This window comes from Prosopis cineraria, unplaced genomic scaffold (genome assembly GCF_029017545.1).
Source record: "Prosopis cineraria cultivar Desert tree isolate PC_DT_omini unplaced genomic scaffold, ASM2901754v1 PC5, whole genome shotgun sequence".
Lineage (NCBI taxonomy): Eukaryota > Viridiplantae > Streptophyta > Magnoliopsida > Fabales > Fabaceae > Prosopis > Prosopis cineraria.
The window spans coordinates 38,311,847-38,331,730 of NW_026555336.1; the positions used below are offsets into that span (position 1 = coordinate 38,311,847).

At 32.7% G+C, this 19,884-nt stretch overlaps 1 protein-coding gene across 1 annotated transcript; it reads right to left on the bottom strand.

Annotated features, from left to right (window-relative positions):
* Positions 1 to 9,106: 9,106 nt before the first annotated feature.
* LOC129311600 (cytochrome P450 94A1-like) lies at positions 9,107 to 10,806 on the bottom strand. Its single transcript, XM_054953957.1, has one exon. The coding sequence runs from the start codon at positions 10,720 to 10,722 to the stop codon at positions 9,178 to 9,180; it is 1,545 nt and encodes a 514-aa protein (XP_054809932.1). The 5' UTR covers positions 10,723 to 10,806; the 3' UTR covers positions 9,107 to 9,177.
* Between the last annotated feature and the right edge of the window lie 9,078 nt (positions 10,807 to 19,884).

A 19,884-nucleotide genomic window follows, 5' to 3' on the forward strand; every position in this document is an offset into this window, starting at 1 on the left:
TCCTTACCTGATAGTTAAAAACAATTAAGTATTGATTAAAATAACTATCAAGTAATGAAGTCTTTTGTAGTAGTATTTGCAAGAGTATAATGCTCAATAGTTCCATTTTTTATTACTTTATATGGACTTGTCAGCATGTTAGCTAACTTGTCACTTTTACAAGTTTCACGTATAAATTTTAGGGAATAACATGCAAAATGACAAGATTGATAATGTAAAAGGGTAATGGTTTTTTCATTTAAATAGACTTGTCAAAATACTAACACATCTTGTCATTTATATAAGAATTATTTGTCAAGTGCGATGCAAAATTTTGAGATGTCAGATATGGAGCTGTTGCATTATTTTCTTAGCTTAGAAGTGAAGCAAAGTCTTGATGGTATTTTTAATTGTCAAAGAAAATTATGCTATGGATATATTCAAGAGGTTCAGAATTAATGTTGAATTGTAAAACAGCATGTTGTCATGTGAATGTGAATGAAAAATTGAGAGCTAAAGATGGTGTTTGCTAAGAATATTATATTGAAGAAGATGATATTAACAACAAATATGATGAAAACCTTGCATTAATATCTACCCAACTAGGGTGATTTACAAACCTTAACTTCAAGGTAAGCCAATGAGGTGAGGACTTTGTTAATCTCTCTTTTGAGGCGGGATGCAACTCTGTAAACTCTAATAAAATGTGATGCCCTTTATATAGATTTTGGAGTCATCAATAATTAAGTGATTAACACCAATTACCCTAACTAATCCATATCTAATATTCCAACAGTATTAAAGCTGCAATTGCAATACGGTACAAGAGTATGGTGGCCGGCTTAAACTACTTATTTAATACAAGGCTTCACATTACATATATTATGAGTGTAGTTTTCAGGTTCATGCAAACATCATCTTGGAGCTGTGAAAAGGATTCGTTATGTGCGAGCACGATTGATTTTGGAGTTTGGTACTCAAAGATATCAAGTTCCAAATTATTTGGTTTCTCTTACGGTGATAGGGCAGGTTATACTGATGATAGAAGAAGCATTTTAATATGGGATATATGTTATAACCCTTAGTTTAGGGTGCTATTTCATGGAGCTCTCCAAGAAGCAAGACACTGGCCTTATTATCATCTGAAGCAAAGTACATATGCAACAATAAAATCATCAACCTACCAAGTTGTTTGGCTTAGAAGATTATTAGATTATTAGCAAATTTTCTTCGATATTGAAAGATGCAACAGAAATTTAATTATGATGGCAAACAATCAGCCATTGCTATATGACAAAATAAAAAAAAAATCACCTTCTCATGACAATAAAATGAGAAGCACTATATGTGACGTCATATATTTGAATTCAGTAATCTAAATCTATTCACTCAATAAAAAATATCTCATGTAACAATAACAATCATTCGATTAAATTGAATAATTATAAAAAATTTTATCATATAATACTCAAAATATTAAATTTCAAATTTTTGAAAGACACAATATATGTGTGAGAAGTGCTTCGATCGTGAGAATTGTTTTGAATTTTTGAAGAAAAAATGTATCCTGATAAATTTTAAATATTAATTAAATTAAATAACTGTGAACGAGACATTCATTGAATGAGTGAATTTAGGTCACTTACCTTATATAAATCCGTGACACTACCACTCCATGCATGATCTTGTAGCGGATCATGAAACGGTTGCATTAAAGTATTGTGTAACAAATATAATCAACAAGTTGAAGATATAATGACCCAGTGACTTTGCTGAAAAAGTTGAAGATTTCATAATGAAAATGGGTGTGTGTAGCTTTGAAAAAGGAAGAGTGTTGAGTAATGCTTCAAAGCCACGTTGCCACTGTTGTTATTATTATTATTTTAAGATTGGCGGGTTTATTTTTTATTACTGATATTTATCTCATTTTCAGCTAAGTAACTCAAACACGTGGGCAAGGATAGATGCCCACTTATATCTGTTCAGTTTTTATTTCTTTGTCTTTTGGTTATTGGTGTATGTCTATGTAATTACCTTATCGGCTAAATATATATAAATAAAACATCAAGCGCGCAGTTCATTCATTAAGTATTTCCCTTTCTTTTCCATATTATATTCCCTCCATCTGTTCCAGCACTTTTCTCCCAACGCAAAGTGTCTATTTCAGATTAACAACAAAAATAAAGGTGAATAAGCATTAGAATATTGACTCTATATATAATATATATCTCCTTTATTTTCCTCCCTCCTCGATTTTCATTCCCTTAAAACTTCAAGGGCACGATTTAGTACTGAACACAACTCAGATGAAAAGGCACAAGAGTCATATTTTTATTTTTCTTTGGTTCCTTTTCAATATTATATATTTACTGGATTACTGAAAGGATCTTAAAACTACACGATGCAGTACTAATAACAATAACGGTTAATTGCAACACGTCAGACTATGTATATATAAAGTTCCAGATTACAGCATACACACTCATTACAGCATATAACAGCAAAACAAAAAAGCAAAATTTTTTAATAGAAGACCAGCATCATGTGTCATGATGAGTGATGAAAATGTCAGCTGAGGTAGATTAAATAACTTCTTGTACTGTCATGGCAAGCAATTAGTAGGGAGAAATTGTTAAGTAGACTGGATATACCATGTTATCACTGCACCATTTTTGTCATATAACAATAATTGAAAACTGTTGCTTAAAGTATGACGACTGTTGCCAAAAACTAAAGGTAACATTTTTGAACTTATACAAATTATAGTGTTATCTATTGTAAAAAGCAATAGTTTTCGCACTCTATAGTCACATGTTTAAAAAATTGTTACCTATGTTTTAGGAATAAGCAATAGTTCTGATGCCAGCATATTGCAACAATTCTTAACTTAGTATAGGATCTTTATATTGACTAAATTGTATTTTTGATATTTAGATAAGTTAACTTAGCTTTAGATTTTTATCGGAAGAATTTAGATTGGAAGGATAGGGTTGTAAATTTGAGAAGTTTAATTAAAGTTTACATTTAATTGATAAATTACAATATGTGTGTATATGTATATATATGTATATATCTTTAATGGTATTTATATCATTTGATATCATAGATTAATTTGTTAGTGGCTAAAAAGTTCCCTACATATTTGAGTTAGCTATAACTTGGAAAAGAGATAATATTGGGATATCCTTTCATATATTGAGATACTATTTTTTTAATTTTTGTATATATATAAATATATATTAATACTTGTGTGATCTTATTGTGGAATGTTACATTTATTCTATGTGATGCAAAAGAGGTAATAAGGATGACTAGCAATGTGATTGTTTGTTTGGGACGGATGATTGACTATATATCCTATATGCTTTGCCTCCATTATGCGCATAGTGATTGGCCTTTTACTTATAGTTCCTAATGTCTTTGACATCTTGAAATGATAGGCACCTTTTTTTAAAGGAAGGGAGTCCTATTCTGATGGCAATGTATCTTTGGTAGGGTACAACCTCAGTTCAAACTGTAGCTAGTTGTAATAAGGGAGTTGGGACTCATAAGGATGAGTTTGAGTAATATATCATCATTGTTTTAATTTGATCTTGACTGAAAGATGGTTATATGATTGTGAATCATGCATTCCCTATTTTGTGTACTGTTTGTGAAAGGATTGTGAAATACATTAGCATATTATGAATATGTTTGCGAATTGGTTTCAAAAAGTATGTTAGTATATGTTAAAATGTCCAACTATTATTGAGATTTTTGATCTCACATGTTATCTCTTACCAATTTTTAGGTGAGCAGTCAGGTGAAAATATAGGGAGATGTAATATTCCAAAAATTTTAAAACCCAAATTTAATTTAAAATAAAATATCTATAATTAAATTAAAATTACAAATAATTTGATAGAGGTCCAAAGTTAAAATTTTACTTAGTAAAAATTTGATTTTATTTATTTTTTATTATAAAAAAATTACTAAAGTTGACTCAGGCTTTTATGCTATAATAAAAAATATTGAGCCTTTTTTTGTAATTTTTTCCAAAATATTTTAAGATTAGTTTTAAAAGAGAAATAGCACGCAAAAACTAAAAATAGAAACAAAGAAAAAGAAATGAACGGATGAAAGAGTGAGTGGAAGAAGAGAAGAGGAAGAGAGGGAGTGAGGTTTGGATCCAGAAGGCTTTGCGGGCGTTGTGAGCTCGGCTACACGATAGGTAAATTCCCTACTTCAATCCTCTTTCTTTCCTTTTAGTTTTCTTGAATTTTTGGAAGAGAAAATTTTAAAATTTTAATTTCAAAGGCTTTATTCTTGTAAGCTTTAGTTTCTTGAGGTCCTATGAAAGTTGTTTTGAGTTTTTATATGGTGCTCTAATATTTTGAGTGAGCAACTAGATGAAAAAAATAGAGTTTTAGGGCAAAAGCTATACCTCAAAAGGCTGGGTTTTGCTCTTCAATAGTTTCAACCTATTGTTTTAATTATAATTATACTATCTGAATCCAATAAGATTTAAATTAAGTTTTAGTTTTTATTATAATGGCTAATTATGAAAGTTGATAATGCTAAGTGAAGGTTTTCGGTTGATTGAAAATTTTATGGTTTGAAAATCGGCCTAATGATGGCTAATACATGATTTTGATAGTTAAGTGGTATTATATGAATGGTTCATTAATATATGAACCATTAGGATGGATTCTAACTCATTGACTCAAATTGTGTGGTATGGGTTATGGTCTTCATTAATACTATTTTTCATGATAAGTGATGTGGATCACTTATATATTGTAGGAATTGTTGGTGGAATTTGTTTGGAAGTTAAAGGACAAGCCAAGTCTTATTTTTACATAAGAGAAACCCTTTTGGTATAAAAGGGTTGATGTAATAGGATAATTTATATTTCTTATTACTTTATTTAACTATTTTTAAGTAGATAATATTATCTAGCATGCATTACATGTTTTAAACAATTGAATACAATTCAAATGTGTTTTAGGAGGGTTTATGGGGTATTACTTTAATAATAACGTATCTATATTTACTATCTATTTAATAATGATGTTACTTATGAAAATAAGATTATTTAGCATGCATTGTGATAATAAAAAAATGAGAAGTTGCACTTAAGGAAGTGCAACTAGGTTTGGTACCTTAAATAGGCTAAAGAACCACTTAAGGGATGAATTATGAGTGTTATACTACCTTAAGTGTTGAAGTGGTCAATACTCAAGAAAAGTAAAAAAGGGTAAGAGGCATGATCTAGGTGAGAGTTCAATAATGGGGAGATATTGTCTTATGATATTCTATGGTTCACTGTCAATACTCAGTATTGCCTTTCATATTGTGGGCTTAGTATACTAAAATAGTTAGTGAATTGAGTGTTTAACACCTCTCAGTGGGGGAAGGAATCCGACATATGAAGTATGAGGTTGAGTGCCTAGGTCAAGGTAACCTTTATATAGAAAGTAAGTTAGGCTGGCTCTGAAAGAGCGTTAGCTTCGACTGCTCAAGATTCACGTTGAAGGGGCACATGTGGTTTGGTGGATCAAGTCATGTCTTGGTTTATATTTTGTTCCTATAGAGATACAGTGGGTATAAGATTTACTTATAAGCTAAAGAATACCACAGGGCACTTTATTGGTCAGGAAAAACCATATCGGCCTATCTTATGCATTCAAGCATTTTAATTGGTTAATTATATGTTATTTTAAATCTATTATTTATTTACTTAACCATGACTTTCTTTGTAATTAGGAATACCAACTTCTCTATTATTGAGATTATAGTTGTCTCACCCCTTTCTTTACAATAATTACAGGTCCAAGCGAAAGATCCAGTGGTGGATGAGGAAAAGAGTCAAGCTAGGAGTTTACTTGTGATTTGTAAAGAATAGCATCTTCTTTTCTTTTGAGCAAGTATATTGTAATGTATTTAGGATTAGGGTGCTAGTAGGATGTGAGTATACATATATGTAAATATGTGTGGATTGTGTGCTTGTGTATGAATTTTTGCCACTTGTAGACTTGTGTTTAGGAAACTTGGTTATGGTGTGTGGTTTTGGTGAATTCATTTGATAGATCAAGTTTTCACTACAAGTAAATGTTTATTTTGATGTATATATATGTATATATGAATATGGATGATTTTACATGCAATTGCAAAGTGATTACATTGCAAATTGTATGCTAAGGCCAAACATACACTTTGGATAGAGAAAGTGGGTGCGTGGGTCCCACAGAGATCTCTAAGTCAAGTGAAAATGTTTAGCATGTGCATTTATATAAATACATAGTGTTTGAAGTGATTTTTGACCACTCTTGTGTGGTTTGTGCATTTTGAGGGCTTAGGGTCTATTTTGAAAAATGGCACTTGAGTAGTTAAATTTTGATATAAAGAGTTTTTTTTATGATTTGAATATTACATTAGGTACTCCTAATCTTATTTGATGTGTCCAAAGTGTTCTCATAAGTTTGTGACTCTTAAGATGAGATTTGAACAATTTTGAAAGGTTTTTACCAAAAAATTACACTTTTGCATTTAAATGTCCAAATCTCAATCCGACCATTGAATTTTTTAAAATTTGGGTCACAAGTAAAACTTTTTATAAGCTTTGTGTGGGCTTTAGAATCACGTCAATTGGACACTAGAAGGAGAAATAATGCACTCCAAAATTTAGTCCAGAGGTGCTGTCATAAATTGTTGTCATGACAATAACAGTATTGATATTAGGACAAGTATAAATTTTAATCTGTCTGTTGAATCTTTTTAAAATTTAGTACACTAGTAGTACTCTTTGAAAGTGACAAGTGGGCTCTGAAATTACTCTGATCGAAGGTTAAATGATGAAATGGTGCACTCTAAAAGTTGGTCCGGAGATGCTATCATGACAGCAAAAATGTTCAAATTTGTAATGTGTTTAAATTTTAATCCGACCATTGGATATTTTTAAAATTTGGAACACTATTAATACACATTAGAAATAATATGTGATCTTTAAAATTGCTTCAATCGAAGGCCAAATGATGAATTGGTGCCTCCTAGAAGTTTGCCAGGGAGGGATGTCATGACAGCAATTAAATGCCCCTGTTTACCTAATTTGCTTCCGTGTGCTATACTGTAATTCTTCAGACTTTTCTAAAAAAAGTTAATTAAAATGTGTGCTTTTTTATTATGTAGATTATTTGGTGATTTAAATTGTTTGTTTTCTAAGTTAGTTTTATGATCAACTCGTTAATCACACTTAGTTTGTTTGACTTGGGTATTTTGGATAACACTTGGGGTAAGTGTTATAAGAGGGCACTGAAGAAGTGAGCTTAAGCTTCCTTTTCTTGACTTGACACATGGTTTTCAGTTTATTTTGTAATTACAACTGTCATGACTTAAGAATCTTATATAACTTTATTTTGGATAATTGTTATAGGTTATTTGACTAGAGTTGCTTAATCCTTTTGTTTAGGTTAGATAACTTTTAAATATGCCGATCTAGACTGTGATTTTTTATTAGGCCAAATCCATTTATTTTGGATTGTACATATTAATAGTATAAAAGAAGTGTGTTTAGTAGAATTGGTGATATCTATAAACTATTGTTGAACCTTTGACTTGTTGTAAATTGTTTATTGGGCTTCATCTGCCTTAAACCTAATGGTAATTATTAATTTCGTTGTCATTTTGTTTTGGCAGGTATATTCTTTGAGAAAATATTTATTTATAAAAAGGGTTGTGACAAAAATTAGATCTGTTACATTCCTCATGTCAATAGCCACAACCACAACAGTTTTCTCAAGGCAAGCTTGTCTTTGATTTTTAATTTACATATAGTAAAAGCACATTTAAGAAATTTGTTAAATTTAATAAAAGTACATTTCATATATAGTTTGATGTTCTTTTAAGAGTTATCCAAACCAACCTAAAAAAAAAAGAGTCAATTATCATGTCACGAAGAGCTGACCTATGAAATTCAGCCAACCCATTAGATCAGCATCTTGATTTCGACCTCTAGGTATGTATATAATTTAAAGGGAGAATTTCAATAAAAGACTCTTGACTAAAATTATTTAAAGCTTCTAAATTTTTGAAATTTCACAACAGTTTAGGAGCATTGATTTGATATTACATTTAGGAGAGAAATGACAAAATTACCCCTCATGTAAATTAATATCAAAACTTTCCTAATTCACTTGTTAATTGTCATACTTTATTTGTTCATTTACTTACAAAATATTGTTAATTGCTCTACTTAACTTATTTTCATTTTAGATGTTTAAATCATTTTAAGACAATCTATTGATTCTTATATTATTTATTGTTCATTGCCCTACTTCACTCGTTCATTGTCTATTTTGTTTGTTCATTGTCATACTTTCATGATTTCATTTCAAGGAAATTAACAAGTGAAGTAGGGCAGTTCTAATATTAATTTAAATAAAGGGCAATTTTGTTATTTTTTTAAAAAAATTAATATCAAATCAGTACTTTTGGATTGGAGTAAAATCTCAAAAATTTAGGGGTTTTAAATGTAATTAAGTATGGTGAGGAGGTCTTTTTTAAAATTCTCCCTAATCTGAATCAGGCACTGAAACTGCAGCAAGCCCATGTCCATGCTAATTTGAGACCTTTTTAAATTGTGCAGGTAATTTTATTTAAAACATAGTTAGGTATTAAAAATAATAAAAAATTACATTTAAAGCCAGTTTGTTTAGATTTTTTTAATGAAAATATTATTTATTTTTTAGAAAATATTTTTATGAATTTTTATAATATTTTTAAAATTTTTAAAAATAATAAGAAAAAAATAGATTTCTTATTATTTTAAAATATTACTTCGAACCGTTTTTAAAAATAATTTGATTTGGTAGACGGAACAGAATGCCATAAAAATATGAATATACACAAAAATATTATAAAATTTTTAAAATAACTAAATAATAATAATTTTTTATAATTAGAGATCCATCAAAATATCATAAAATCTAAAAATAATTAAATAATATTTTATTTTTATTATTTTAATCAGATATAAAATAATAACTACATTTTACACCATCTTATCTTTACGAAATAAATATTTTTTATAAAATTTCTAAATTATCTTAAAATTATTTTTTTTAATCTTAAACAGACAACGCTTAGTCAATTAAAAACTACAGTTGTTTATTACAAATTTAAAAGAATATAGAATATTCCAGTTTTATACAAGTGCATTATTTAGACCAGAGAATGAATCTTGACTGGAAAGCCGCCCTTCATCTTGGACGTCAAGAAGGAGACGAACTGTGGTTCCTCTCCTTCCGCCGTCGCCGGAACCACCCTGAACCTCGTCAGAATCGCACCCACCACTCTCTTCATCTGCAAGTACGCCATGTCCTTCCCCAAGCAAATCCTCGGTCCTGCCTGAAACACCGGATAGCTATACGCATCTCTCCCCACGTACCTCCACTTCTCCGAATCTTCACCATTTCCATCTCTCTCCAGCCATCTCTCCGGCTTGTACTCAGCCCAATCGCTCCCCCACAGCTTCTCCATCCTTCCCATGGCGTACACGTGATATGTCACTCTCATCCCCTTCTTCACGGAGGTCCCGTCTGGCAAAACGTCGTCCGCCATTACTTCTTTTGTGTCCATCGGCACCGGCGGGTACAACCTCATGCTCTCGCTCAACGCTGCGTGGGTGAATACCATATCTTTCACTTCATCGTACACTGGGGATTCCGATATTTCTCCGACCTCCTTCACAATCTTCTTCTCCACTTCTGGGTTCTTCGAAAGCAGCCAGAAGAACCACGTCAAAGCCGCTGAAGTGGTGTCCTTTCCTGCCAGTATGAAGCTGATGACTATGTCCGTCACGAAGTCCTCGTCCGAGTGCCCCGAACTCAAGAACCTTGATAACATGTCGGCCGATTCCAGGGAAGCCCCCTCGGTGAGCTGTCGTTTCTTATCTCTGACTATGTTCTTGGCGAATTCGCGCACTTCAGAGATTGCTAATCGTAGTCTTCTTTCGGATCCTATGTCCAGAAGCTTCTGTATTTGCCAGGTTATGGGATGCGCGTGACCGGCCCTTCTGCTGCTGATTTCGGTGGCGGCGTCGAAAGCCTGAGCGAACTTGCTGGGCCCCAGTGACTGCGACAGGTACTCCGGATCGAAGCCGAAAGCGATTTTGCAGATGTTGTCGAATGCGAATCGTTGGAGGATGTCTTGGAAATCGAGGATTTGGTCTTGGGCCGCCGCCGTGGCCAGAATGGGAATGAGGCGTTGGTTGAGCTCGGTGTCCACGACATGCTCAACGAATTTACGCAGAGACCTCGTGTTGAATTCATGGCTTGCGACTTGCCTTTGGAACTTCCACGTGTCACCGTCCGTGTTGAAGATGCCGTTGCCTAGAAAGTCTGTGAGCGTTTCGCGAAAGGCTTGGCCTTTTTGGTAAATCGGGAAATGAGTCTTCAGAATGTGTTGTACGACGGCGGGGTTGCCGGTAATGACAGCTCGCTGGCCCAGGAAGCGGTGGAGGACGTATGTATTGGCGGGTGATATGAGGACGATATCGGAGAACCACAGGACACGGCGGTCGAAGTTGGCTAGAAGGTCTAAATAGGAACCAATTACAGGGTATGTTTTTGGGAGGACCGTCGTGGGTGGAGAAACGAGCTTGTTCTTCTTCTTGATGGTTGCAGCAGGGGAAGAAGTTTTGAACAGCAAGAAGAAAATCCAAGGAAGACAGAAGAGAAAGACAAAAGCCAGGAGTTGTATAGGCATGCTGTCGAATGTTGAGGAGCTATCGCAGAACCGAGTACCAAGTACCAGGCAATAATGTTTAGTCAGACAAAGAGACAGAGATTGCCTGCGTTAATGAAGGAATCCTCCACTTATATTTATATATGTCTTTGCGTGGCGGGGACCATGACAGCGATGTTTGCCTCTTGGGATACCTCTTTAGACTAGTTATAATATGGTACAAAATCATGGTTTAAAAGAAGAAATAAAATCATCTAACCAACCACAATTTTTCTAAATTTTATCTGATTTTTGAAACTCGATTTTACAGAAGCTAACTAAGCACTTTCAATTTTTTCAAACTCTATTTAATACTTAAGATTTTAATTTGCAAAAACTAATTTTTCTTCCATTTCATAAATTAATTTTATAAAACCAATTTTAAAAAATCTTATCCGAACATTAATTACCATGGTATGATATGTCAATCAATTTTTTTCCAATTCAGATCTAAACGCACCCACCTCTTCAGGTGTGAAAACGCTGAATGGAATTTTTGCCCATTTGACAAGTAAAGCCCAACGTGTCTATCTAAATGTCCACTATTTTAATTTCTAGAATAATTAAGAGTATTAGAAAGTGCGGTTATTAACATCATAAGTGAGCACTGCAGATTACTCAAACTTGTCTGGCAAAAAATAAAAATAAAAAGTCAAACATGAGGGGCAACAAAATATGAAAATATTGAAGAAGCAACTAAATTTAATAAAGAGTATTATATTAAGCCAGCTTGTTTGATATATTAAAAAAGTTCTTGTAATTAAGCTAAACATGAGAAAGTTATTGTGAGTGTCAGAGAGTTGTTGAAAGATTTAAGTTAGACACATAAAAAAATGTGTTGGAAAAAACGTATTTTAATAAGTTTTTTGGAATAACTGATAAAAAGCTATATATATATATATATATATTTATTTCTATTGAAGCTTTTATTATTAGTTTAATTTCTCTCAACAACTTAAGTGTTAACTTTAACTTAAATCATTTTTTCCTTTTATTTTAAAGAAATTGGCTAATTACAAGTGCTTAATTTGTTGGTCCAAAAACTCAAGTAAACAAAATCGCTATCCCTAAAAGTAAAAAGAAGACGGCTAAGTAATTGGAGATTTGGAGGTGAAGTCGGGCGAGAATGGGTCAAAGCAAGGGACATGTCATGCTAATATGCTATTTGAAAATAGAGAAAATATTGAAACTAATGAAAATTTCGTTGCTTGCAACTTGCCTTCTTCCTTCCTGTGTCATTCTCTCAGCTCGTTTTCGTTTGTCTTATTAATTACTTGTTGTCCAAGCTAAGATGGAAAAACCAACCTCCCTAATTTTTTTCTGAAAACTATGAAGTTTAATGAAGTTTTACATTATATATATATATATATATATATATAAATGTACATCTCTCTCTCAACAAAGAATAGTAGGGACACCACCATGCAATAAACAATTATTATTCAAAATATAAGCATATTTTCTCAATTATTTTTAGTTCAAAAGAAAAACTACCTAGTACATGTAATTTTTTACCTATTTAACCCCTTATATTTATTAACCTAAATCTTTGTGTAAATGAATCTCTCACTCATCATAAAAAATATTGGTAATTGGGATTAAGAATAAAAAAAATAATATATATTTTCATGAGAATGATGACTTTATTAGCATGTGAAATTTTTAAAAAAAATTGCTTATAATTTAAATCAAAGGGAGTAATTCATATAAAAAATTAGGATGTCCCTGCACATAATAAAATAACATTGAGAATTATGATTTCCATACTGTGTTGATTCACTTGGTAGGCAAATCAGTCAACATACCTACAAGGTTTCTCCATTTTTTTTAATCATCATTTTCCAACTACTTTCCAATCATGATAATTGATATCACTGCATTAAATGATTTGTTTTAGTAATAAATTTGATGAATGGTTATGATCAGGGAAGTGAGGGAAAATGGTGAAGTGAGGGACAATGATGATAACAAAATAGAGAGACCCCTCCCCCACTTATTTTTTCTTTGAAGATATGGTCCAAGGTAACAATTCAATTCCTGGGACAGAAGATCTCATTGATTAATCTTTGGTCCCCTGTTACTTCGAATAAGAATTTAGATTCTCTTTTCGCACCTCATTTGGCTTATGTCATAGGCTCTATTGCGATCTCCTCTCTTAATTCCCCCGACTCTCTAATATGGGCTGAAGGTTCTACTAGTGCATATAATGTCAAAGATGGATTTAAATGTTTACATCCTATTGTTCCAATTGATTTCAACTAGAAAGCCATGTGGAAATTCAAAATTCCACACAGATATGTCTTGCTTATTTGGAAAATCGATCACAATGCTCTCCCTGCTAGTGATGTTTTATCACATCATCGGCTACCTACTTCTGAATCATGTGCATTCGGTTGTCAAGCCATTGAATCGTTACCTCATCTCAACTTGTCCGTTTTCAAGAGCAGTATGGTATGATTGTCTCTCAGTATGGTCTTTTTTTTTTTTTTTTTTTGCATCCGGTGGGAATCTAAATGGAATGGACTTCTATCCTTTCTTAAACTTTTTGTGAAAGGAAAACTGGAGGATGATCTTATTTGATCTATTCTAATCCTGAACATCTTATGGCAAATGTATAGCTTCCATAAGCTGATCTTACACACACCCGGGAAGAGGAAAGACCGAACTACTTATAGCTATTTATTTGAATGGAGAAGAGTTGCAGATTCGAACTTGACAATTTAAGAGATCAAATAGTCATCATTTCTTTGAGAACGAATATCTTCGCTCTGTACTCTACTAGATTCGTTGCTTCTCAACAAATGAAGAGATCCCACTCCACTCAATCTCCATTTCTTGCTTCAATTCAATGCTCTTCCACATACAAGATAGCTACCGGAGTCATTCTATAATCCATGCAGATCTTGGCCTTCAGCTTGATAAGTTCTTCTCGGTTTATTTCAAACTTTACTCAGGTCATGGTTGACACTTGGTGTTTTGTCAAGTGTTTTTCCCCCCTTTTTGACGAGGTATCCAATTTTCTTGATGATCTAAAAGAAAGGACGATCCTGTAAAGCTTGAGCATTTAAACTTGCATTTATGCTAAGCCAAAAAAATTGAATTATTTTAAATTTTAGGATTAAATTTAGATTTTAAAATATGTGTTTGTAGTTTAAAATTAAGATTTATATAACTTATTTTAGATTTTAGAATATTATAATATGTATTTTAGACAATAAATATTTAATATCATAATGTCAAATTTTATTTTTAAAAATAAAAAAAATCAGTTCCTGAGTCTGACCTTAGACCAAATCGACACCGAATTTGGCAAAACAATTAATTTTGAGACAAGACAAGTTTAGGACCTGAAAGGCTGGACTGCATGGGGCAAGCCCTCCCGTTCTCGGGGTCTATATTGAAGTTCTCGAGGAAAAATGACATCTTCTCCCATGTGTTGAGAACAAGAACAGGTTAAGAAAAATGATATAAAAGTGTAAGATTAAATTAAGAACTTTTCAAAGATTAACACATTTTTTATGTTTAAAATTTATTAAAAAGTGTAGAGAAAATTATATAAATGTTAAAAAAGTACAATGCTCGAAAGAAGTCTAAAAGTTAAAAGAAGATCGAAAATGATAATAAAAAATCTCTAAATAAATAGGTACCAATGTAATAATTATTTTTTATTATCTAAGAACTTGTCTGACATTTTTTTTTTTTGATGAATGATATATTTACCCCTCCCACAACCCTCTCTTCCCTCTTTCTTTCTGCATTCATCGACTCCTGCCAAATGGATAAATACATTTTGTTGATACAGCTGATGTGGGATCGGAGCTCCGATGATCGAGTTCCAGCCACAACGATTTCAAATGGATTGAAATGATTTGTTCAAGCCGGACTTATTTTACTCTCGTAATTTTTATAGTAGGTTTGTTGCTTCTCTTATGTTTGTCGGTGTCTTTGTTTCTTGCACAAATTGAAGAGCTCCTCTATCCTTGTTCTCTCCATCGATCAGAGACACACCTTTCACAGTCACATTTGTAGCTTCCATGCCTCACCGTCTTCGTTGATTTCACTATCAGCTTATGTGCCTTGCTTCATTAAAAATCTGCCTTTGTGGCTTTGCTTATGCGATGGGTATCTACCTGTATAAATTGTGACGCATAAGGAAAAATATTTTCTTTCAATTAGATTTCTATCTTTTTGTTCTTAAATATCCAACTATCTTATGACTTCTCTCTCTATTTCCCCCCTTGAGTAATTCAAGCTGATTAGATTATTTTGATGCAAACTAAGAGGTGCTTGATTTTGTGTTCAGTTATTGATTGACAACTAAGAGAGGCATAGAAACGTGTGGATAGGGCTTTCAGTCTCTCCTTCCTGTTCAATGGACTCGGACGCCATTTTCTCCATTTCGCAGAAGTCGATGAACGCATAAGGAAAGAGGGAAGAGAGGGTTGATGAAAGGGCAAATATAGTGTTCATTTGACTTGACACGGAAGAACAATTAAGCGATGAGTGAGGGTGCGAGAGAGAGTACAGGTGCAAGCTATGGTGTTGATGCCGGAACCCTGGGTCTCAGGCGGGAGTTGACAATCTCTCCAAGATGGATGAGGATGCAATCTGAAAGGGGATGAAGAAGATGGAAGAAGATGTGATTATAGGGGAACAGAGAAAGAACAATCATTCGTCTGAAGAGGAAAAATGTGAGTCGTCGAAAGTCAAACCTATGTCAATCTCTTACAAAGCTTCTCTTGTGGGAGAGGAATCTGTGGGTCGGGAAAGAGAAATTCACGAGTGAATAAAGGAGTGGAAGGAGGAGGAGGAGGAACAGCTAGCTCCTCAACTAACTGACGCTTAGAAAGAAATCTTTGCAAGTATTTCGAAAGTTGGATTTGTCAGATAAGTGTGATGGATGTATATGTGTATGTAACGTCCTAAAAATTTAATCATGATTAACTAAGTTTAATAAAGGTAATTTAGTAAATTAATGTGATGTATGGCTAGAGAGATCTAACGAATGGTTTTGGTTGTAATTTTAGTCTTATATTCGGGTCTGAAATGAAATCAGGTCACCGAATGTTGAAGAGTGAGAAAAATTTAAAGGAGTTTTTGTGTCACATGCCGCAACATGTAATACATCCACCATGGCACATGTGTGGCAAACTGTGAAGGAAGGACTAGGGGTGAGTATCAGTTGATTTGATTCGGTTTGGTTTCAAAATATACAAGATCGATTAATCGAATAACACTGAAAATGAAAACTGAATCGAACCAAACAAATCAATCAAACCAAACAAGGACCAAACCAAAATTTGATAATTCAATTCGGTCGGTTAATTCAATTTTTTAGTTTCATATTGGGCTATTGAAATTGGGCCCATTTTTTAAATATTAAAACAAGCAACACTATAAAATTGAGCTTTTTTTTCTATTCGTTTTTTTCAATATAAGCCCATTCTAATTACACTCATATGACATAAAACTCAAATATTATAAAGGCATGGATAATCAAATAAACAAACATAAATAAACACCGATGATCAAATAATGGTCCCATAATCCCGTCACAACACCTACTGATGAGAGTGACTAACCGAAATAGGGTTTCAAGTGATGTTATTATTATTTTTATTAAAATAAAAAATAAAAATAAAATAAAATAATTTATAAAATTAATAAATTATATGTAATTTGGTCGGTTCGGTCTATTCGATTTAAATTTTACTAACCGAATTGAACCAATCAATCAAAATATTTAAAATAAAAAAACCAAATCGAACCGAAAAATAAATAGATCGAATCAAATAGACAAAATTTAATTCGATTCGGCTCGATTTTCAATTTCAATTTGATTTTGCTTGCCCCTAGGAAGAACCTCCTTATGCCATGCATCTCTGTGCATGGTTAAATTTTTGCTAAAGTGAACCTATGTCTATTCCAAAAACCAAAAGAGAAGAAAAAGGGAGAAAAAGAAGGACTTGAGGTTTTTTCTATTAAAGCTTACCAAATTAGAAGCTTGGGAGTATTTCTAGCTATTAACCATCAAAGATAAGACTTCTAAACCCTTATCTTCCCTTTCTGTTTTATTTTCTCAAAGGTTTGAGTTAGTATTTATGTTGAGATGATGATTTTCGGTCTATAATGACTATAGGTCTAAACCCATTGATTAAAGTAGAGCTAATAGGAGTTATTTAAACTATTTAAACCTAGTAATTATAATTTTACACACCCTTTGGTTGTTGGAGTCAATAATGGCCAAATTTGGATCATAATGAGGGTTGTTGGGAGTGTTAATGGTCCTTAATGATGATTTAATGACTCCTTAATGATAATGTAAGTTAAGAGAATTTAGTAAATCCAATAGGTATGTGTGAAAGTGAATTCATGATTTTCATAAGTTTGGAATATGGGGTTGAAGTGTTGAAATTTATCCAAATGCAAATATTAATGATTATCTTTGTGGTTAAATTGTACATTAACAAAACTTGGTACCATTCAAGCTAATTAGAGCCTTAGAAATGTTGGTAATTTAGGGGTAAATCTTTGACACAATTTGAGGTAACCAGAGAAAAATTTAACTTATATAATTATTTGTTAATTAATTATTTGTTGAACTAAATTGTTTGAAACTTATTGAGTGTTTGTAAACTCATTGATGCAAATTTTGACATGTTATGTGATGGGTGAAAAATGCTTGAAAACATGAATATGAAATGTATGTTAAACCTGTATGTTTGAGGCTTGAGTAAGCATAGATATGCACTTGAACATGGATAATACAAGACATCGTGCTTGCTAAGATGTGTGGAGTATGATGGAAATAATTTATGGTAAGAATGATATGATTTGATAGTTGTCATTAGTTTTGTATATTGTGTCAATGTGTGCATGGCATGATCATTTATGATGAGAGTTTGCCTAAGAAGAAGAATAATGCTAAAACCCACGTGATATTGACGGCTTACCACTAGAATCAAAAGTTAGCCAGACTGCCAACCATTGAAATCGGGAGATAGTCATTGTCACATGATTAATAAGGGACTATCCTACTTGTCCTTTGAAGACTCAAGCCTAACTAGTTTCTATTAATTCATGAGGAGGCTCGATTAGGATTATGCCATCTTATGATTGTTAATATTTAGGGAATCGCGGATCACAAATGAATGAGGTAGCCTTTGTTAGGCTCCTCATAAGAGGATGGTTGGCTAGAAAGGTAAATTCCTTAACATGGCAAGTAAAACCACCCTTATTAAGCCTATTATTTCGGCTCTCCCGAGCTATTATATGGAGACAATGTTGCTCCCAGTTGCGATATTAAAAGAGATTGAGAAAACTAATAGAAATTTCTTTTGGGAGAATGATGAAGACAAAAAAAAAACTTCATCTAGTATCTTGGAAAGAGGTCACAAAAAGTAAAAAAGAAGGAGGTTTGGGTATCAAAGATCTCCGTTTACAGAATCAAGCGTTTAACATGAAGTTATGTTGAAATTTGGTAAAGAAAAGGCAAGCCTTTTGGGTATAGATGCTAAGATTGAAGTACAAATGTGGATGAACCAATTACCAAAGGTTAATCATACGTAAGAGAAATGCTTCATCAATTTGGCACAGAATTATTAATATCTAAAATACCTTTAAAGATGGGTTAGGAAGAAGAATCACTGGAGGGCAACATACATTCTTTTGGAAAGACAAATGGACAAGCTTGGGCAAACTGTTAGTTAAAGTGAACAAGGAAAATATGTTGATTTAAAACATAGGAGAAAGAGTGTTTGAGTGATATTAAAAAAAAAAAAGAAAAGAAAGAGTGTTTGAGTACATCGAACCTAATGGATCATGGGACACCTGAAAATTGGGGTTATGGTTTGATTTGTCCGTTATTGACACCATAGCTTGCACTAATATACACATTGAGAGGAGTGAAACATATCGCATAATTTAGAACCCTTCACTAGATGGAATGTTTATTGTTAAATCTGCTTTCTTGTTTCTTTCTGTAGGTACATAAGATAGAGACAACACTCCTTGGTAGAGTATTTGGAATGCGAAGATCTTGAAAAAAAAAGGAAATCTTTTTTATGGCTTATTGCTCACGCTATAGTTCATACACTCGAGATATGCAAGAGTAGATGAATTCAAGAAGAGAGTAACTGCTACTTTGGCTACAACAGTTACGAAAATTTGATGCACCTTCTTCGTGATTGTAATCATGCTAGAGATAAGTGGTTGGATTTAGTCTTACCTGAATTTTAAGGAGAGTTTTGTAACTTTGAGAATCAAGAATGAGTTGAATGGAACCTTTGCAAGGAATTGAGGAGAACTACCATCAAAAATATCCCATGGAGTTCTATTTTTTCTTATGTATGTTGGGATATATGGGTTAGTAGGTGTAGGAAAGTGTTTAGAGAGGAAGAGGAGTTTTGTTTTGGAAACCCTTTTAATGTGTATTTCAAGGCCCTTGAAGACTTCAAGATAAAGCAAAATTTCAATAGGAAAGGACGGGGCAGAACCCTAAATGACCACCAAAACCAACCAAATGCTGATTGCTTCGCTTTAGAGGAATCATTAGACATTAAGATAATAGATGGATCTTAGGATTCTGTGCCAAAGTTGAGCTTATGCCATCTATTATTTTCAAGGTAAAAGGTATTACCATAGGTTTAATGTACTGCTAAAGGCTTACGATCAAAAAGGTGAATGTTATATCTGACTATGCCAATGCCATGAGCTTGATTATGAGGGAATCCATTCAAAACCACCCTTTTGAAGACATCATATAAGAAGCTAGATTAATTTTGGGAAGAGATTGGGATGTGAACATTAATTTTGTTAACTTCAATGTATTATGAAGTGTAACCTTTTAGTATTAATGAATCACTTTTCATCCAAAAAAAAAGGGTAGATATGTCATTCTACTAAAAACTAAAATGCCAGACAAGTCCCCAAAGGCTGGATAATAATTATCATATTTCATGGTACCTACTTATCATTTGTATATTTTGGAGATATTTTATTACCATTTTCCCTTAAAACTAACACTTACTATCTAGATTGCATTTTAAAGTGCATGGAGTGTCAAAGCCAAATAAAAGAACTGGCTAGGGGATTAAGTTTCTACTTGGTTTTCCCATGACTAAAAGTCAATTTATCAAAAGTTTA